The sequence below is a fragment of the Lactuca serriola genome, chromosome 4 (assembly GCF_051521515.1).
Source record: "Lactuca serriola cultivar US96UC23 chromosome 4, Lser_US96UC23_V15, whole genome shotgun sequence".
Lineage (NCBI taxonomy): Eukaryota > Viridiplantae > Streptophyta > Magnoliopsida > Asterales > Asteraceae > Lactuca > Lactuca serriola.
In genome coordinates this window covers 360,119,403-360,141,785 of record NC_136411.1, presented here as the reverse complement: position 1 = coordinate 360,141,785, position 22,383 = coordinate 360,119,403, and the positions used below count along the sequence as shown (strand labels likewise).

General features: G+C 32.2%; 2 protein-coding genes and 1 long non-coding RNA gene across 6 annotated transcripts; 2 read left to right on the top strand and 1 right to left on the bottom strand.

Annotated features, from left to right (window-relative positions):
- The first annotated feature begins 1,015 nt into the window (after positions 1-1,015).
- On the top strand, positions 1,016-1,489 carry LOC145099712 (uncharacterized). The gene has a single exon (XM_079037236.1). It carries the CDS (start codon positions 1,016-1,018, stop codon positions 1,487-1,489), a length of 474 nt encoding a protein of 157 aa, XP_078893362.1.
- Positions 1,490-9,758: 8,269 nt separating this feature from the next.
- On the top strand, positions 9,759-19,108 carry LOC145097613 (Transducin/WD40 repeat-like superfamily protein). Of its 2 annotated transcripts, none has more exons than XM_079035212.1 (24): positions 9,759-9,884; positions 10,060-10,234; positions 10,442-10,551; positions 10,784-10,949; positions 11,065-11,165; positions 11,285-11,357; positions 11,458-11,593; positions 11,718-11,878; positions 12,115-12,239; positions 12,327-12,426; positions 12,543-12,639; positions 12,713-12,764; positions 12,849-12,950; positions 13,825-13,971; positions 14,051-14,213; positions 14,285-14,515; positions 14,610-14,764; positions 15,333-15,461; positions 15,699-16,012; positions 16,103-16,214; positions 16,305-16,459; positions 16,546-17,887; positions 18,197-18,391; positions 18,460-19,108. In XM_079035212.1, the coding sequence occupies exons 2-24, from the start codon at positions 10,102-10,104 to the stop codon at positions 18,934-18,936; spliced, it is 4,776 nt and encodes a 1,591-aa protein (XP_078891338.1). In that variant the 5' UTR covers positions 9,759-9,884; positions 10,060-10,101; the 3' UTR covers positions 18,937-19,108. The 2 variants fall into 2 exon arrangements, with proteins under 2 accessions (XP_078891338.1, XP_078891339.1); XM_079035213.1 differs by having other exon boundaries at positions 9,809-9,947.
- A 436-nt stretch (positions 19,109-19,544) lies between these two features.
- Positions 19,545-22,119, bottom strand: LOC145097614 (uncharacterized). Of its 3 annotated transcripts, XR_013704435.1 has the most exons (4): positions 21,411-22,020; positions 21,190-21,331; positions 20,252-21,122; positions 19,545-20,191 (listed from the first exon to the last, which is right to left on the bottom strand). It is a non-coding gene; the product is annotated as an uncharacterized LOC145097614 (long non-coding RNA). The 3 variants fall into 3 exon arrangements; XR_013704436.1 differs by lacking the exon at positions 21,411-22,020 and adding an exon at positions 22,027-22,119 and having other exon boundaries at positions 20,252-21,331; XR_013704434.1 differs by having other exon boundaries at positions 20,252-21,331.
- Between the last annotated feature and the right edge of the window lie 264 nt (positions 22,120-22,383).

The following is a 22,383-nucleotide window of genomic DNA, read 5'->3' as shown; positions in this document are numbered from 1 at the left end:
TTATTAAATATTTGTTATATTTCCAATAATATGCTCTCATTTCTTTATTTTTTATCATGGCAAAATAATTTACTTATTTATATCACATCGATGTATCTTTTATCAAAGATTATACTCAGTCAAATCTCACATAAATGATAATGAATCAAGAATTGCCAATGACTGGATGATGGTGAAAAATAAGCTAATTTTTGATTTGTCGTAAACAATATTTGGAGTTCAAAAATAAAATAAGGTAACAATGTTACCTATAAATTGGTTATCTTTTATGTATAATAAATATGCTACTTCCTCCATCCCATACATATTATAATAACTTATTAGACATGTAATTAAAGGAAAGTGATGGCATGACACTTAGAACCTTTGGAAGACGCATTTTTGATATCTCACTCCAAGTCGGTAACAATTACACATCCCAAATTTAATTTGGTTTACAATTATATTGTATTTATGAATTTAGTTTTAGGGTGTTCTGCAAATGAAAAACTTCAATAGTGTGAGTAATTTTACTTGATTTTTTGGTCATAAGGTGGTTAGATTATAACATCCTACTTTGACATTTTTATAGCATCCTACAATTTTATATCGTAAATTTTAGTCCATGGTTGATTTTACATGATTTTTTGTCATCGCATGATTCATTTTATGACATCCTGCTTTGAAAATTTGTATCATTTTATGGTTTTTTATAGTTTGAGATTTAATCCACAATTAAGCTTACGTGATGTTTAGTCTATAGTTTTTATGGCATAGATTTTCAATATACCAGCGAAGGTAGTTTCCTTTAAGATTATAATTGTAAAAAGATTATTAAAAAAACAATTCAATATAAAAAATCAAACAAGATGTTCCTTATATAATACTACTAGAGATTAACGAACTAATCTTGCATGCCACGGATCAACCTGGTTTTTATTTCCTTATTTGAATCTTCATCCCATTATATATAAATATATGATCACAGACTCACACTTACAAGTGAATTAAACCATAACAGAGCTAATCATCAACCATGACTGGTCATTCGTTGCTCATATATATAGTTTGTACTGTAGGGTTCTTCTCTTATGTTACCTGGTTAACTTGTGTTGCTTGTGTCAAGTGTTACATTAAACATCATCGTGGCCACGTCCATGATGATGATCAAGATATTGAATTCGGAATAATGTCACCAACAACCCAAATGCCAATAAACACCCATGTCCTCCACTATCTTGTGGTGGCGTTAGTGTTACAAGAAGCAAACCTTGATCGACAAGCAAAAGCAGAGGCAAAACTTAATGGTGAAATCATGCAAGAGGAAATATACAATAGTAGTACATGCAAGAACGATGACTGTGTGATGTGTCTTGAGGAGTTCAACAAGGACGAGAAAATCCGAGTTCTGGCGTCCTGCCAACATTCCTTCCATGGCTATTACATCAACAAGTGGTTGTTGGTTAATCGAAGTTGCCCTTTATGTCGAGAACCCATGAATAGATCTTGAAGAAAAGTTGCAGTGCTATGATATTGATGTTATTTTGAGATTCATGGGTCATGTTTGATTATTTGGGAAACTAAAATTAGTCTTACTCTCAGGTATACTGTAGTTAGTTTTGTTTAGATGTGTATGTATGTTGTAGAAATATATATTGTAATAGATGTTTGTGCGTAACTGGTGTTCTATTAGTTGCTAAACTTGTAACATTGTAATTCTAGATGATTTCAATATAACTTTCAAATATTTGTTACCATATCCCTTTTCCAAAGAAGAAAGAGAGAAATGTGCATAAGTTGAGTGCTGATAGAAATTTACTCAAGTTATATCGATGAACTTCCCACCCTTAGCTTGCTTTGAAAATTTATACAATCATGTCTACATTCAAAGTAAGAAAGGGAGAAATGTGCATAAGTTGAGTGTCGACTTAAATGTGGCCTTGTGAGTGTAGTAGGGATATATAAGTCATTTTAACTATGTGATCAATGCTAGTATTCCATTTAGAGGACAAGGAACAAACGATGAATTGTAATTATAAGTTGTGCCTATGAACAGTGTATGACAACTTCTATAACTCAAAGTCAACAAAAAAAACATCACATAAAATAATAGAAGGGTGTCTAATTTTGTTTAAATGCTATTTATGTGCAGATTCATAATATTATCAATCTAAATGATTCAAATTCATACCAACACTTCAAGATTCAACACAAATACTTTTCAAAAAGAATCCAAAGAAATTAAAACGGTTTCAAATGGATGACATACTTGAATAAACCAAAAGAGACAAGAAAGAAGTGTTAGCATATATATATATATATATATATATATATATATATATATATATATATATATATATATATATATATACTAGTTGTGAAACCCGTATATTATATGGGTTGATTAAAACAAAATGTTAAATAGGAACGATTAAATAAGAAATTTATTTGAATTTAAAATTTGAAATAAATAAAAATTATGAGAAAAAAAAACATGCAAAAATTAAATAAATTAAAATTATTGTTTAGTTATTAGATCCGTATACTAAACAGGTTAATTATAACAAAATGTTAAACACAAAGGTTTAAACTGTAAATTTATTTGAAATTGAAATTGAAATTTAAAATTTAAAATTTGAAATTAATATCATTATGGTAGGTTTAATTGATGGAAACTAATTAATAATATATTATAAATGGAAAATGAAATAAATGACAAGTGGAAAATAAATATATCTCTAAATTATGGCAAAATGACATGTGACAAATTGAATGAGAGAAGGACATGTGGCAAAATTATTCTTATTTATTAGTATATATATATATATATATATATATATATATATATATATATATATATATATATATATATATATATATAGTAGCCCACTAGATTGTTAATGTGTATAGACCATTATTATCCTATAGCTCTCATTGCATGATTGTGTGTATATTTCTTGCATATGCTGTAAATTCAAGTCAAGGAAATATACCATTCAACATGTATAAGAGCATCCTCTATTTTTGACTAGATCTTTCTCTCTCCTGGAGCCCTCCTTGCTGCCTTTGCTTCTCTCATTACCACTAACCACCATAACGGATGCTCAACCTCCACTATCGAACAAGGTCTTTGGGATTACCAACATCAAATCCCACATACCTCTTCTCTTACACCCTAACTGATTAAATTATGACGTGTGGGAATTATTCTCTACTCACTGTATTAGATTTTATGCGCTTGATCACATCGACGACACTTACCAAGCTTCTACACCTAAACCCTTAAATCTCGAGTGGAAACAGATATATTCCATCGTGAAACTTTGGATCTACATACCATATCCCGATCTCTTCTTCAAATATGTTTCGAGATAACAAAGACACAAAAGTAATGCAACTAATTAAACAGCGCAAAACATTTCCATAGGTGACATGTGACCACTCCTTTACCATCTACTTCACAAAGATCAAGGAAATGGTGGTTTCCATGGGTGACCACTCCTTTACCGACTACTTTACAAATATCAAGGCAACGATGGACCTTCTTGATAATATATAAGCTTAATTGCTCTTTATGTTCGACAATTCACTTGTCATAATAAATATTCTATTAAGTTTGACGAGTTTGATTTTATTGTTGAGACTGAACCTTTCCATGATTTTGTCCAAGCATGTCCATTTTCCATTTCATATACTCTAGCTCCAATGATTCGGATGTGTTTGATATTGTTCATTATGATATTTGGATATCACGAGTTGCTAGCATTAGTTGTATATGATATCATGTTTTTTTAACCATTATTCTCATTTCATTTCAGACATATTTTTTAAACTTAACTAGATTATGACCCGCGTTAAACGCGGGGAGCGCATAAAGAAAATATAATTGTATATAGATATTGCAAAATAATTATAAGAAAATCAGGGTTATTGGTATTATTGAAATGTGTAGAAAGTATACTGAAGTTGGTAAATATATATAGTCGTTGAATGACCTTTTCGTAGACTATTTTTTGTTTTATTAGTTGAATGGAATTGCTCGTCACAAAGTACCTTCAAACCTTTTTAACTTGTGGCATGGGAAACAACTATATATAGCTAACCATGCGCGAAAATGGGTCTACGCAAGTATAATACAACATTGACAATGTACTTTCAAAATACATTGTTATTTCATGGTTATATTGCAAAATAGAATTGTTTATTTCAAAAAATATCAATTTATTTATGTTTATTCGAAAGGAACCACATAAACCCCTTACAATATTAAATATAAAGAAACTCTAACAAATAAATATAAAAACAGTTATGTTTGCTCGATTTAGATATTGTCCGTGACTCATTGAAAATGTCAAAATACATAATTAGTATACAACTTACTTGTTATTATGAGACAAATTAAACAATTTAAACACATGATGATGTCTTTTTTTTATGATAATGATAAAATAATAGACAAATGAATGCTTACTTCAAGACGTATGAGTAAGGTCGATGGTCTTAACTGTTGAGTATTTATATCTTTTACGTATAGTTATTAAATGGTTATTCAAGATGAATTAAAAGTTCATAATTGTTATTCTTACCGATTTAGAAGTATATTTCAACCATTTTTGCATAAGATAAAAAACATATAGGTTCTTTTAGTATTACTATAATCTTACTTTCATATAAAATTACTTTTTTCACATGAGACCAAACTCGGTGTTTTTCTAGCATTATTATCATCCTATATTATACATTCTTGATGGTTTTGAAAAGTTCGTTGCAATTTCTCATTTCTTTTTGAAATCGTTGTTATTTCTTGTTGCTTTTAGAAATAAGTTTTAGACTACTTTTTTGTATCAAACCAAATTTGAAGGTCATTTTTGCATTATTACCATTGTATATGTTCCATTTCATTTTTATTATTTGAATATAGTTTTTGTAGTTCAAACACGATACGAATATAAAAATACTGACTCTATATTAACCGACTCTCTATAATGTATAATTAAAAATCAAGACACTATAATCATAATTTATTGATGTTAGTTAAAATGTAATTTATTTGGGGATGAGGTTAGTTTTTGGTTATTTATTTGGGAAATATAATATGTATTCTGCATTACAAGTGCTTATCTATTAAATTTAACATTTGTTACTTTAGAATTTTATTTTGGATTGACATAGTCATGATCATCTCATATTTAATACCTTGCACCTTTACTACCTGCTTACTTGCATTCATTAATCAAGATTTAACAATTTTTTTAAAAACAAATATAGACAAGAAACTATTGAGTTACTATTAAACTCAATGGATATGCTAAAAGATACATGATACTTGCCTTTAGTGAGATCAATAATACCAAATTGGACCACTTTCTACAAAATAATTTAAGAACCGAAGAAAACCTGATTGCCCAAATATATAATATCATTATTTAAATCAAAATCTGTTATATGCCGACAAAATTGAAAATTTTGGCCAAAACTCTGTTACATGCCATCAGATATGAAAAAAAGATACTTTAAAGTTAGATGAGGGTATTAATTTAAAAAACCGTCTTTCACTTTTCATTGAATGTATTTTTTGATGCAGGAACAATTATCAGTCCAAACATAATCTGTAAAAACCATCATAGCCAAATCATAGATTGCTTAATCAACAAAATAGAATATCACAGTAGTAGATGATAATCTAGTTAGAACATATTTTTCTAAAAGATCAAGAAATTGACAATTTATTAGAATCTTATCACACTGATAAAAGTCATAACAAAGTGCAATAGATTGAATTGATAGTTTACAATAATAATAATAATAATAATAATAATAATAATAATAATAATAATAATAATAATAATAATAAAATGAAGCCCTATCAGAGATAGAAAAACCTAAGGACGAGACAAAAAAAACACGTAACACTACAAAGTTGCAAACATCAAAAACACATGATGCTAAAAATCTAGAAAAAAAAAATCAAAAACATGTATTTAGAATGTAACATGACAAAAAGTCCAATATTACAGGAAAGTATATGAAATGAACTAAATTAACATGTATTTAGATTATCCAAATTATTTTGAACAATGTTTCTTCAAAAATATACTTATTGTTGTTTCATACCTACATAGAAAGTTTAATAAAAACATGTTAATTGTAATTATGCAATTTGATTCTAACATATAAAAATGACCACATAGAAAATTTAAGAATCAAATAAAAAAATTTGTCTATAATACTGTAAATCTTATATTTAAGGAAATAAGATCATTCTTAATTTAGATTCTAAATTCTTAGCCTACTTTTGATGTAGTTCATGTAGTAATATGTAGGCAAGAATGTTGATATTCAGTGTTGTATATTGTTGTTACTGATAAAAAAACTAAGTTGTAGTTTAAATTAAAAGTTCTATTTTCATTGTAAGTATGTTGCTATAATTTGTACAAAAATAACATAGCTATTGCAGTTTATAGAGGTTGCTGAGGATCGAGTACAAGTTATTAGGTTAAGCATTTAATATGAAAAATTATACATTGTTATTTTGTTTGACTTAATGATGTAATATGTTAAGCCAAAATAACCTTACGCGATGTTTTATGAGATTTCAAAAATAGAAACATAACTTTGTTAGTCATAGAAAACAATATTTAAAAGGTTGTATTTACTATACAAAAACATATATAAATTAGATTAATTATAGTTTAACCCTTTTTGGATTAAATTGCTTATAAAATCCATCACCTTAATAGTGAATAAAAAATAAATTAAAAGACATTTACAACACGAAAAAATCACAACGGGTCACTGTTAAAAATGTTATAACAATGTACTTTACACGTACATTCCTAAAAATGGTTTAATATGAAGTTATTATATTCGAAAATAAAGTCAGAAACAGTAACCAAGTTGAGATAGTCAAACAAACATAAATAATAACAACAGCCAATTTGATCAATTTTTAAATTAAATTATCGATTTATCCTTATGATGAACATAGTCCATGCTAAATTAATGATCTAGCATTCAAATAAAAAATGGAGGTATCATGCTAAAAAATCATTTTAGTATACATGTCATATCAATATCTATTGTTGAATTTCTTTTCCGGCCCAATATTTTTCTAGTTTCCTAAGTCAAATTACTCTTTTGCCCTTATGTGTCCTTACTTAAAGGTTTCTTGCATCTAATTTGCAATCAAATTAAAATAAATCACATAAATTTATGAGTTTATTGATACTTTCAAAAGGTAAATTTGAATCTTTCTTCTTTATTCTATCACAAATAAAATTATCTTTTTTCCCTAAACATTAAAATCGTACTTAACATTTCAAAAAAATTCATCTAACAATATCAATAACATTTAGTTATGATTTCCATTTAAAGTTAGAAATGTTGTAATTCAACCATCATATTAGGATACTAATTTACATTCAAACACTAAAATATATCTCTTTATTCCTATTATACCCTTATCCTCTATTTTCTATTCGGTATTACCACATATTTATCTTAACAAATTTTGTAAGTTCTATATCAAGATTGCAATCCCTGTAATTCACCCAACAATTTAAGATATTATATAAAATCAAAATCAGTAACCAGGTTGAGATAATCAAACAAACATAAATAATAGCGGCTTACGATTTGATCAATGTTTAAATTAAATTGCTGATTTACACTTCTAATGAACATTATACATACTAAATTAATGATTTACCATTCGGTTAAAAAAATGGAAGTATCATGCTAAATGAATACACAAAAAATTGATTACCATGAATAGGAAAATGGGTAGGGTGCATTTGTCATTCTATCAAAATACTTTGCTATATTATGTTTTAACTGGTTTCCATCAAAGCACATTTTTTTTTTTGAATTAAAGGTACGTAATAGTTTTTCCTATTTATTTGAAAAGTTTCAGAAAAGTTGTTAATCGATTTCATGTAAGTTGTGACAAAGAAAATCGAAATATATGAATACATATATTTGATACAGGAACAAAAAAATAATTGAAAAAAATATAAAAAAGCTAAAGAAGGTACCGACCTTCTAGTGCACGACAACGAAGGTTTGAAGCAGAGAATAATGATAAAATTTATAAGCAATAAGAATGATGTTGTAGGAGAATGTTTGAAGAAAAACAATGATTGAAAATAAATGTGAGCTGCGGATTCAAGGATGAATCGTATATGTATGTGATAATTTGAATTTGATTTTTTGGTATTAATGGTTTCCTAATAAAAATTGATTTTATATTAATGATTTGCTAATATAAATGGATTTATATTAATGGTTGATATTTAATGCCTTAATTGAAATGGTTTTAGTAATACGTTTTTAAAGTTGACCATTTTAAAATCTTTATAACTAGAAATTCAAGATTTAAAATATGAGAAGTTTTTATTAGAATTAGATACATTCCATTTCAATGGATTTAAGTTAATTTTGTTTGACAATTGGAAAGTTTTTATTGGAATTAAATACATTCCATTTGGGAAGATGATGTTAGCAATTTGATCTAGTGGTGGAAAACATAGGATTGAAATACAATCAATGGCCTAGATTGTTTAAGATGATGTCATAAGATTTTTGTTTTAATATATATTAAAGATAACATAATTATTGATATGCTTATTTAATGAGCTTTTTAAAAAGAAAAAAACTAAACAAGTTTGACTTTTGAAGCCAAAAACTATAAATAAAGGAGTTAAATTATGAACAATATTAATTAGGGTTAATGATGACATATTTTCAAAAGATGTCTTGAAGGAGATGTTTGCTTCATTTTGTAGAGATTTATGTGAAGCCAAAACAGAGGTGTGATAATTGGAGATGCAAGGAAGAGGCAACATGCAAATTCTAAGAATACATAACCAAAAAATCACCTTATGGTGCTACATTTTGTTATGAACACACAAAACATCAATTGAAGCACAACCATTGACATGTAGACGAAGAGGATTAGGGAATTATCGTTTAAGAGAAAAAAAATAGAGGAGAAAAATAGGCGGCTATTCATGTTTCTGGCTAGATTTATGGAGAAACTGATACTTCATATATAAATAGAATAATATGCTTCAATTGATAACATAATTGTTGATTTTAAAGATTCTATAATTAAATGTAATTATGCTCAAATTGTGAGATATATTTTAGAAAGTATGAATATATTCTATAATTAAATATTCTATAATTAAATATAATTGTGTTTGAAATATAATTGCTAAATTTAAAGATTCTATAATTAAATGTTTGAATTCAATTTGGAGAAGATGATGTCATCAATTAGATCTAAGGGTGAAAATCATAGGATTGAGATACAATCAATAGTCATGATTGCTTCATTGGTGAATTAAGGGTTCTCTTTTAATAATATTTAGAGATTATACCTAAACAAGCAAACAACCACGGACAATATAACCAACTACCGAAAAAACATACATATGATCTATTTTAGTGAAATAAAATATTGAATTTCGGACAAGTTTTTTCGTATATTTGAGCATGATATTTGTTTCAAATATTATTATTATTATTATTATTATTTTGATACTTTGTTTTGTTTTACTTAGTAAATAATTTGAAAGAAAATGGTAATTAAAATTATGAAATTCCCTCTAAATCCATATTTCGTCCCTAGTCTCATCATTTAAGAGAGTGTTTAGGGCTACTTAATAAACCTAATTGAGCTGCTTAAGAAGCCTTAAAGTTTTGGGCCTAACAAGTATTTTGGGCTAAATGTGTTTTAGTCGGGTCGGACCATTTTCAGATGTCAATGAGTCAATCAAACTAACCGGCTGGACCGTTCTATTATTCTCTCCGTTTAATCACAGACACCAATTTTTCCGTCATCGTTCACTGTCTCTCTCCCTGTGTTCATCATATGAGCTTCCATCCTCCATAGCAATTTACAGGTAAGCAATATCTTCTAATTCCACACAATTACGGACTAGTTCTCATCGATCTGATTGGAATCGGTAACTTTGATGTATTCACGTTTGTGTTGCCTTTTCTAACTAGTCAAATTCCGTTTTGATTTGATTGGATCGTTTTTTTTTCTCATCCCTCTTTCTGTTTCTATTCATGTAGACTGTATTGCTTTTTGTCGGAGGATCAAGAATTGAAAGATCGATGGAGTGGACGACAGTGCAGCATTTGGATCTGCGGCATGTTGGTCGCAGTTCGAAACCTTTCCAGCCTCACGCTGCCACATTTCATCCCAGTCAAGCGTTGGTTGCCGTCGCTGCTGGAAATTACATCATTGGTATACTTGATTTTATGGTTTAATTGTATGTTCAAATCAACTTTTAAGCAAAATAGATCTTTCAGAGGACGGTGCCCTTGTTGCTTTTAGCTTACTAATCGTTGGGACTTGTAGAATATATGAGAGGAATTTTAGAACTTGGCACTATTTTGAAGTGATAGGACCACAGTAATGATCGTAGTATTAACAATTTATGTGTATATGCAGAGTTTGATGCATACACCGGTAGCAAGATATCTTCGATCAACATTGGTGCTCCTGTAGTTCGAATGTCTTATAGTCCCACTAGTGGACATGCAGTCGTAGCTATACTTGAGGTTAGTTTTCTAAACTTCTCTTTCCCCCTATTCATGATTTTCAACACAGTTCCTGTCAATTCGAATACATCTTCTTTTGTCTGATGCATATACAGCTAAAGTTCTGAATATTGACAAATTGATAATACTAACCTTGATGCTATATGGTTTGATCTTTTCAATCCATCACCCCACCATCTACACTTCCAGTATTGATGTTCCAATGTATGGAAACTTTATACACTTATTGCAGGATTGTACAATCAGATCATGTGATTTTGACACAGAGCAAACATGGGTTTTGCATTCACCTGAAAAGAAGATGGAACGTATTACAATCGACACAGAAGTCCATCTGGCTTTAACCCCTCTACAACCAGTAGTTTTCTTTGGTTTCCATCGCAGGATGAGTGTAACAGGTTTACTTTTGTTCATCAGTTTTCATCTTTGATCCTTTACAATCACTACTTCATAACTTCATCTCCAGCATCACCAAAGTCACTTATCTAAATCCTCTTTTTTTGCTGCATGAAGTTGTTGGAACTGTTGAAGGAGGAAGAGCACCAACAAAAATAAAGACAGATTTAAAGAAACCAATTGTGAATCTTGCTTGCCATCCACGCCTTGCTGTGTTGGTAAACTTTCTTCTCTATAAACTAACTATTCTCATATTCTATCATTCTCCAAAGTGTTGATTTTTCTTTTTTTTGATCTTTAAAAACAACTTTATAGCAATTTCATTTCTCCATTTCAGTATGTGGGCTATGCAGATGGTTTGATTCGAGCTTATAACATCCATACATATGCTGTTCTCTACACTTTACAACGTAAGATTTACACTCAACAATTTCTGTTTACACTTTCTTAATCCACAACCTAAAGAACATACATTTATTTTGATATGAATATGTGATCAATCTTATGTAGTTGATAACACCATTAAGCTGATTGGTGCTGGAGCCTTTGCTTTTCATCCAACTCTAGAATGGATTTTTGTTGGTGATAGGCGTGGTACTCTTCTTGCTTGGGATGTTTCAACTGAAAGACCTTTCATGATTGGCATGTAAGTTGTCTTTTGTATTCCATTACTAAATTTAACCTAATATGCTCATGAGGCTTTTTGCACATGTTTTCCAAATATACCCTTATATGCTAGTTTTAATTATACATCTACATGTCCTTTGCAGAACACAAGTGGGTTCACAACCAATTATATCAGTTGCATGGCTTCCTATATTGTGTGTACTTGTTACCTTATCCAAAGATGGAAGTCTTCAAGTTTGGAAAACAAGAAGTGCTGCAAATACCAATAGAACTCTAGTTCAAGCTAACTTTTTCGAGTCTGCATGTAAGGGTTTATTATTTCTTTTCTTTTCTAATATGGTGGATAATAATGGATACATTTGGTTTTTAATATAATGAGCAAATTGCAGAAAAATAGCAACTTACTTTACTCTTATAACAACATAAGCAACATGCTTATATTTATTTACACATTATAGCAACATGTAAAAACTAAAGTACATTATGGTTATTATATATTTGTAAAATGCATTAATCTTGTTTTTTTTAAATCTTTTGTAGCAATTGAACAGATTGATATCCCACGTCTGCTATCACAGCAAGGGGGTGAAACTGTTTATCCATTACCAAGAATTAGAAGTCTTGAAGTCCACCCAAAGTTAAATCTAGCAGCTTTGATGTTTGCAGTTATGTGTTGTTGACTTTTTCTATATGAATAGATTGGTGATATAAAAAAGTTTGACTTTTTTATTTTATTTTATTCTTTCTAGCAGAATATGACAGGTGGCGACAATGCAAAAAATAAAGCTGCTTACACTAGGGAAGGAAGGAAGCAACTTTTTGCAGTTTTACAAAGTGCAAGGGGATCTTCAGGTGATTTTATTTTCACACTTTAATCTTTTTTCAAAAAATACTTTTTTTGGATAACTATAACAATGACAAAATTACCCTTTTATACTAAATTGCATGTGATTTTATCATTTTGTCAGCATCTGCAATTAAGGAGAAACTTTCTGCCCTTGGATCATCAGGAGTTTTAGCAGACCATCAACTTCAAGCCCAGTTACAAGAGCATCATACAAAAGGGTATTTTAGTCATTTTTTTATTTGTGTTACCGATTTCAACATGATGGTTTCTTGATCTTGAATTTAACTTTAGGCCCAGTCAGCTTACAATCTCGGACATAGCACGGAAGGCTTTTCTTTACAGTGTATGTTTATTTTCATAACTTATAAACTTTTTAATCAAAATTCAAAAAACATTCTCTGATTCAAGAAATATCTTGCTTTTTCAGCATTTCATGGAAGGACATGCAAAAAGTGCCCCAATATCACGCATGCCTCTGATCACCATTTTAGATACTAAAAATTATCTGAAAGATGTTCCAGTTTGCCAGGTAATTTAGGGCAAATTACAGAAACGTATTACATTATCAGCTGTTTATCTAAAAAGCCATTATGATTATTTTGTTTATTTTTGTATAAAAGCACATTAGTATTTAAAAGTTTCTCCATTTTAGCTTGTCATTCACCTATAAAAAGCGGTTAATACTATATTTGATTTGCTTACATAGACAAATTTTAATGAGGTGGCATCTGATGTGGCAAGGGAAATGTCCATATAAGTATTTTAAATTAGGATCTCATGAAAGACCTTATATTCTGTGTTTTTTCTTAATTAAACCTCATCTTTTTTTTTTTTTTTTTTTTTTTTTTCTGAAAAAACCTTGTATTTTTGCCGAAAAAAACCCTTAACTTTCCATCTGTTTCCAAATAAACCTTCAACTTTTTTAGTTTTTCTCGAAAAAACCCTCACATTTTACAAGCTTTTTCTGAAAAAAAAGACATAAAGGGCCAGATCGGAAAAAATGAAAAAATGCAAGGTCTTTTTCAAGAAAAAAAATCAAATCGAGGTTTAATCCGGAATAAAACACAAAATATAAGGTCTTTTATGAAATTAACCCTTGAAATTACCAAAAAAAGTGATGTTATATTAAAATGTCAAAAAAATGTCCATCAGTATAACACATGCTTATGTGGACACTTCCCTTGCCACATCAGACACTCATTCAAAATTTTCCATGTAAGCAAACTAAAACTGGTAACCATTTTTTTGTATGTCAATAATAGCTGAAACTGAAAAAAGTCCAAACATCAACGCCTTTTATGCAAACAAAAAATAAAAGAAAAAAATCATAATAGATTCTGTATAATTTTTCCCTTTGATATAACATTAAAAAAAAACTCTAAAAATGTTTCTCATTGCAACAGCCACTTCATTTGGAGCTAAATTTCTTCAGTAAAGAGAATCGTGTTCTTCATTATCCCACAAGAGCTTTTTACATAGAAGGTGTAAACCTAATGGCATACAATCTCTCTACTGGAGCCGAAACTATCTACAAGAAACTTTTTCCATCGGTAAAATGACGTTTTTGTCCTTTTGAAACAATACACGGACTTTTTATTTTATACTGAGATTTTAGTTATCTACTTTCAGATGCCAGGGCATGTTGAGTTCCATGGAAAGTATTTACTCCACAGTAGAAAGCAACACTTGTTTCTTGTGGTTTATGAGTTTAATGGTGCTTCTAGTGAAGTTGTACTTTATTGGGAAAACACAAACTCTCAATCATCCAACAGTAAAGCCAATACAATCAAAGGTCAGTTTAGGATTTTCACAAATTTAAAAGTGCATAAAATTTAGTAATCATGATTTTTGTAAACTTTTCAGGTCGAGATGTTGCATTTATTGGGCTAAATGATGGACAATTTGCCATTCTTGATGAAGACAAAATTGAACTTTCTGTATATACATTACCTGGAGGCTCTCCAAAACCAGGTGCTGAAAAAAACATGATAGATGATCAAAAACCATATGAAGAACTTGATGTGTCTTCTATCAAGGGCCCACTTCAGTTTACTTTTGAAACTGAAGTTGACAGAATTTTTTCGACTCCAATTGGTAAGCAAAAGTGAAAAAACTTCTTTTTTTTTTTTTTTTTTTTTTAATATTCTGTTTGTAGTAAACTGCTTACAAAGTCAACTGTGAATTGTAGAGTCAACTTTGATGTTTGCATGTTTTGGGGACAAAATTGGAATGGGAAAGCTTGTTCAAGGATACAGCATTGCTACTAGTGATGGACCTAATATGTCAACAAAAGGTGAAGGGAAAAAGTCTATCAAGTTGAAGCCAAATGAGATTGTTTTGCAGGTTGATAACTTAACTTTTTTCTATGTTGTATTGCATATAGAAGTTACAATAAATTACATTGTTGGTCCCTGATTTATGCTCATTTTTGCAATTTTGGTCCTTATTTGAGGTTTTGTTACGATTTTGGTCACTTTTATGATTGTTTTACAAATATTTGTTATTTACTTAATGTTTTTTAAAAAAGTTAATTAACCCCCCCTCATCATGCCTGTAGAATACTTGAAAATAAGGACCAGAATTGCAAGAGAACTTTTTGGGACAAAAATTGCTTAAATTAGCTAAACTTGGGGACCAAAAATGTAAATTACTAGTAAGTTGCGTTTTCGGTCCCTGTTCCAAGTACAATGACTATATTACCCTTTTGTGATTTTTCCATGCTGTAATAGAAAGAAATGGAAGTAGGATGCTATATTACCAAAATTGTTAGGATACTTCAAAAATAATGATCGATATCACAAGAGGACTTTTGGGACCAAAATTGCAAGAAAAAGCTAAATTCAGGGACCAAAGTTGTAAATTACTTTAGAAATTATTAGTCTGACTTTTTAATTGGTTTATTACTTTTCAGGTTCACTGGCAAGAAACTCTTAGAGGCTCTGTTGCTGGAATATTAACTACACAGAGAGTACTCATAGTCTCTGCTGACCTTGATATTCTTGCAAGCACTTGTACAAAATTCGACAAAGGACTGCCTTCAATATCCTCACCTACTTCAGATAATTAGAATAAATTACATTTTTGGTCCTTGGGTATAGCTGATTTTTGCAATTTTGGTCCCAAAAATAGTCACTATACTTTGGTTCAAGGACCAAAAAGGTGATAAAAAAAACCTCAAATAAGGATCAAAATTGCAAAAGAAAACTTTTTTAGAACCAAAATTGAAGAAATCAGCTATCAAGTTTTTAATTTTTTTGGATTCTTAACTGAAGATTACTATAGATCTCTTCTTTGGGTGGGGCCCGCTCTTTTATTTTCCACCACCACTGCCATCAGTGTTCTTGGGTGGGATGGAAAAGTGAGAACCATTCTTTCCAGCAGCATGCCAAATGCAGTGCTAATCGGGACTTTAAACGATAGATTATTGCTTGCAAATCCAACTGAAATAAATCCAAGACAAAAAAAGGGCTTGGATATAAAACACTGTCTTGTAGGGCTTCTAGAACCTCTTCTTATTGGATTTGGCACCATGCAACAAAATTTTGAACAGAAGCTCGACTTGTCAGAGATATTATACCAAATAACATCAAGGTTTCATATCTTTATTTCATCCACATTATTTCTAGTCCTTTTTTGAAAAATCCGACTCTGTGATGACGTGGATATTTTCTTTTTTTAAAGGTTTGATAGTTTACGGATTACTCCAAGATCTCTTGATATTCTTGCGACTGGTGAACCTGTGTGTGGTGATCTTGCTGTATCCTTATCACAATCAGGGCCTCAGTTTACTCAGGTGACTAAAAATCTTACATTAATAATTTCCCTTTCAAAATTCAAAATTCAAAATCCAAAATTCAAAATTCAAAATTCAATCCAAATATAGGTGCTACGAGGATCATATGCAATCAAAGCGCGTCGCTTTTCAACCGCTTTATCTGTTCTAAAAGACGAATTCCTCCGATCAAGAGATTACCCACAATGCCCTCCAACTTCCCACTTATTCCACCGCTTTCGTCAACTCGGATACGCCTGCATAAAGTAAACAACTATACATAACCAATTCAAATATTTTTTTCATGTTCTTTCTCAAAAATAGCAATTATTAAGTATTAAAAAATTCACAGGTATGGTCAATTCGACAGTGCAAAAGAAACATTCGAAGTCATATCCGATTACGAAAGCCTACTCGACCTATTCATCTGCCACCTCAACCCTAGTGCAATGCGACGCCTTGCTCAAAGACTTGAAGAAGAAAACACCGATTCAGAATTAAGACGCTATTGTGAAAGAATATTAAGAGTCCGTTCCACCGGTTGGACCCAGGGTATTTTCGCCAATTTCGCTGCTGAATCCATGGTTCCTAAAGGACCCGAATGGGGCGGGGGCAATTGGGTAATTAAAACACCCGCGAGCACAAAAAGCATCCCCCAATGGGAATTGGCGGCTGAAGTTATGCCGTATATGAGAACAGACGACGGCAGTATCCCCTCGTTGTCAACCGACCACATCGGAGTTTACCTCGGATTAATCAAAGGCAGGGGTAATATCGTCGAAGTTCGCGACGATAGTTTAGTGAAAATTAAAGATAATAATAAAATTGTTGCTTCCACGTCTGTCGTTGCTTCTACTTCTAATGACACGTCATCATCTCAATTGATGAACCTTGATTCTCTTACGAAGGCGGATTCGAGCGTAGAACAGGCAAAAGCCGAAGAGGAATTTAAGAAATCGATGTATGGGACAGCTGGCGATGGAAGTAGTAGCGATGAAGAAGGTGTTTCCAAAACTAAATTGCGTATAAAGATAAAGGAAAAAACCGCTGCTCCTGTTACTGTGGATTTGGATAAAATTAAGGAAGCGACTAAACAGTTTAAATTAGCTGATGCTTTGGGTGCACCAATTAGAACTAAATCATCAGCCGGAATGAATATTAATAATAATAATAATAATATTAATACTCCTCAACCAGTAAACAATCCTCCAGTTGTTTCAGCTCCGGTTGATCCATTTGGGGCCGGTTATTTCACGCAAACGCCGCCGGTGTTTCCGGCGGGTGGTCCGGCGGTGTCAACCGGAGCGGCGGTGGGGCCGCGGCCGATCCCGGAGGATTTTTTTCAGAATACTATTCCGTCATTACAGGTGGCGGCTGCGTTGCCGCCACCTGGCACGTATCTTTCGAGATACGATCAGAATCCTCAAGGGAGACCATCGGGGCCTCCCGCTAGTGAAATTCCTCAAGTGCCTGTGAATGTTCCGGTTTCTACAGAGTCGTTTGGACTTCCGGATGGCGGTGTGCCGCCACAATCCATGGCTCCTCCACCTGTTGCCATGCCGCCGCTTCAGGCGGCGGTCAACGCTCCGGTGTTGACCCAGCCGCTTGATTTAAGCTCCCTTGAAGGTCCGGGAGCTGTGAATGTAGTGAAACCTTCTGAACCTCCTCCTCCAACATCTGTGCGACCTGGACAGGTGGATAAGTTTTCCTTTTTAAAATTTTTTATCATATAAAATGTAGTAAATTACAGTTTTGGTCCCAAACTTTCGTCTCTTACAATTTTGGTCCTTGTGGTTTCTAAGTAAAACGTGACTATTTTTGGGAACAAAGTTGCAAAAATCTGTTATACCAAGGGACCAAAAAAATAGTCAAATAAGGATGAAAAATACAAGAAAATTCTTTTGGGGATAAGAATTGCAAAAATGAGGTAGATTGAGGGACCAAAAATGTAACTAAATGAATAAAGAATATGCATTATTAAAATTTGTTGTGATAAATAATAGGTTCCACGTGGGGCTGGTGCTTCGATTTGTTTCAAGACTGGGCTAGTGCATCTTGAACAGAATCAACTACCAGATGCATTATCATGTTTTGATGAAGCTTTTCTTGCATTAGCAAAGGACAATTCTCGTGGAGCTGATGTAAAGGCACAAGCCACAATTTGTGCTCAGTATAAAATCGCAGTCACCCTACTTCAGGTATTATTATTATTATTTAATTTTTTGAAACTTAAAACGGAACTCAAATTTACACAATCCACCCTCAGGAAATCGGGCGACTACAAAAGGTCCAAGGTGCAAGTGCAATAAGCGCAAAAGACGAAATGGCAAGACTCTCACGTCACCTCGGGTCACTACCACTCCAAGCAAAACACAGAATAAATTGCATACGAACAGCCATCAAACGAAACATGGATGTGCAAAATTACGGATATGCCAAACAAATGCTTGAATTACTTTTATCAAAAGCTCCACCGGGTAAACAAGAGGAATTAAGAAGCTTGATTGAGATATGTTTACAAAGGGGGTTGACCAATAAGTCAATCGACCCACTTGAAGACCCTTCACAATTCTGTGGTGCTACACTTAGCCGATTGTCGACTATTGGGTATGATGTTTGTGATGTTTGTGGGGCTAAGTTTTCGGCTTTGGCTTCTCCTGGGTGTATTATTTGTGGTATGGGGAGTATTAAGCGGTCAGATGCACTTGTGGGACCCGCTCCTGTTCCTTCGCCTTTTGGGTGAGTGATGTTGTGTGTTGTAGGTTTTTTTTGTGTGTAAAGACTAAGATACCCCCGACAATTTAGATTTGATTTGTGTGTATACGGATTCGAATGGTGGTTTTTGTTTTATGAGGCTTGTTGTATAAGAGATAGGTTAAAGCTTGTTTAAAGAGAAGTATATTTTTTATTGCTTATTGAAGTGTGCTCGAAAGGTTTTGGGTCCTGGTTCGGGATAGAAAAACACGGTTGAATAAATTTGTTAACAATGTTAATAATTTACAAGTTCCACTTAATAATATTTGTCAAAAAAGGATAAAAACCTCGAACCCTACAGAGAAAGCACGATCGTGACTGGTTATAGCTTTTTAGGGGTGGTTACTCGGGTTACTGATTTTCTTGATCATGCATTAGTTATCGGAGGTTTGGTTATAACACTAGACGGTGCACCACCACCGCCCACCACAGTTTGCGGTGAACACCACACCAACCGGTATGTGTTGGTGAGGTGTCCACCCCTGCATGAGATATTGTTGCCGCACTTTTTCCTTTGTGATAGTTTCTTTTTAACTTATGTTTTCTTGGAAACCTCATAACTAAAGTGGAACGTTAGATTAAAAATATTTAATGATCTAGATCAAGAATGATATAATTGTAATTATCACTAATTTTAATGGTATTCTAGACTTTTAAAAGATATCAAAGGTGTATATCGGGGATACAATATATTATTTCCTAATAATTAATTTAACTAATTTAATAAAATCACGTTGTATCTTCCTTATTGACTCTATCTTTCTCTCTATATCCCTTTCTTTTTCACACAAACAAATATTCATGGCTCTTCCTACATTCAGCCTTCAAGATGGTGCTGCCTTAGCGTACGAAATCATCGATGAGAGATCAGGAGAGAACACAATGATGCTGCCCTCTTCTCTCTTTTTTTTCTCTGAAGGATCCTAACTAGCATTAGCATGTTTTCCAGTCAACTTAGCCAGAGTTTCACGTCAGTCGGTCACGTTCCAGCATCTTCCATTCTCCATATCCTCTGCCAGCTTGATCTTTGCCTCCCAGATGGCCTGAGTGGACCTGCTCTTAACCTCAGCAATCACATCTTCGATCTCTAGCGCATACTCCTCTTTCTCCACTTTCTCCTTACTCAGCTTCTCCACCCTCTGCAAAAGCTCTCTGTTCATCCCCTCTTGCTTTTTCAAGGCATGTTCCACCTGGTCAATCTTAACCTTAAGATCCTCGGTAGATCGAGATGCGTGATCAACAACCTGTAAAACACTACGATAAGTAAATTGAAGTTGATCAGAAAAAAGCACAAAGATACTTACAGATTGTGAAAAAGAGATCAACTTCCTCAGCGCCTCGTCCGCCTCGAGGTTCTCCAAATCCAAGGACTCAACTGACTTCCTCTTCCGGGATCCCGGAGTCTTGATAGTCAGATCAATCGAGGCTCTCTTCGGGGAAAGAGAAGATAGGGCATTCTCTAGGAGTGTTCGTTTGGATGGATCGGTTTAATCCGATCCGATCAAGTGAATCCAAATTAATTTCGGTTTTCAAAATGTAGATCCAATTAGTCCAAACTAAATTCAAATCCGATCCGATTCAACCAAATTATAATTCGGTTGGATCGGTTTTTTACAATTCGGTTTTCAAAAATTAAGACATTTCAACAAATATATAACTTTAGTATTAACTTACTCTATAATATAAACTAAAAAATATTGTTTAATTAGTTGTGAATTAAAAATTATAAATAACAATAAAGAAAAATATATTATAGTTTACTACTTTAAAGATAATTTTTTTTATAAGAAGTACATTCTAAAGTATTATAATATATGAAAATTTTGAATATACTAATAAGATAATTTAGTAAATTTATAAATTATTAAAGATATATATTAAAAAGAACAAAATAATAAATTGCAATTCGGTTTTTTTGGACTATTCGGTTTTTATTTTATAATCCAAAACAAATCCGAAATCCAAAATAATAATTCGGTTTTGCTAAAAACCAATCCAAAAACCTGAATATCTGAACCAAATAGTCCGATCCAAATTGTCCAATTGGATAATTCGGTTTTATCCAAATAGTGAACAGTCCTAGCATTCTCCTTCTTCACCACCAATTGGCCACTAGACATGGTCGTATCAAGATTAGAGAGGGAGAAATGGGCGCTAGAGCGTGTAGCCTTGGATCTTGAAAATTGCAAAGAGTCTTAATCGGTTCAGGATCCTTCAAAATAAATAGACAAGAGATCCTTACCGGTGAAGATTACGATTGTAGCGGAGGAATTCTCTTGGACGTTGGGTTATTCGAACTTAAAGGATCTTTCAGCCTTGGGCAAAGCAAGAAAACTTTCAACCTTCTCCTTAGTATCTTCAGCGGCTGGAGCAACTTCCTCGAACTTGAAAGTTGCATCAGAACAAACATAATAAGGAAGCATGAATTTCAGGATCCTTATCATAAAAAAAATAAAATCCTACCCTTTTTAACCCAGGTTTTTGGCAGGAGATCTCCATTGGGGATAAAATCACGTCTCACGAAGAAATATTTTTCTTTCCAAGGACCATCGTTTTGTTTGGATTTCAAAATAAGATGTGATTTGTTTGTTTTGACTTTGAACAAGAGATGGGAAGAGCCAAAAGTTGAAAGATCATAGAGGTTGGCTAATTCAGACAAACCAATGTCTAGATCCAAGGATTCAATCGATCAATCCAGAAGAGGATCCTCAAACTTTCAGGGATGGCTTGGATGTAGAAAATTTAGGTAACCTCAAAAAATCTAGAAACAACTCCAAGGAAAGGGTAAGAAAAACCTAAAGTAAAAGGGTACTCGGAAAAACAAACCCAAGATAGAGAAATGAAATATGGTTGGGCCAAAGCATTGAAAGGCCTTAAAATGGAACCAGGCGGAAAAGCCCCATTAACTTTCAGGGATTCAATATTGTCATTTTCAAAAGAGCATGTCTCTTCGTAATCCAATATCTTTTTATCACTAAAGTCTTCGTTAGAGGGGCCGGTGATTCTAGCATAAGAACGGACTGCCTTCTTTCCTATAGTCAAAGAAAGAAAATTAAGGAGAAAAGAGTAAGAAGAATACCTTCAAAGATAACAAGTAAACCCTTGGATGAAAGCTAGAATACGTAAAGAAGGATCGGGAACTTATGTGCCCTATTTATTGGAAAATCACAGAGGAAAGAGAAACAATTTGATAGATAATAATGCCTAAACTAACGGCTAGATTTCTATATGTTAGAGTTTGAATTTCGGAACCCTTATCTTAATTTAATTATATACTAAAATTATACTCTTTCAAATATTCAGAATTAATCCAAAATATTTTGCAGGTATAATTTAAGGGCAATTGTTAGGGGTCAAGATCATGAAACATGTCCAGGACCCCGAATCTTAAATTAAATAAAGATCCTATCACAAACATTACAGCAAGTCATGATCC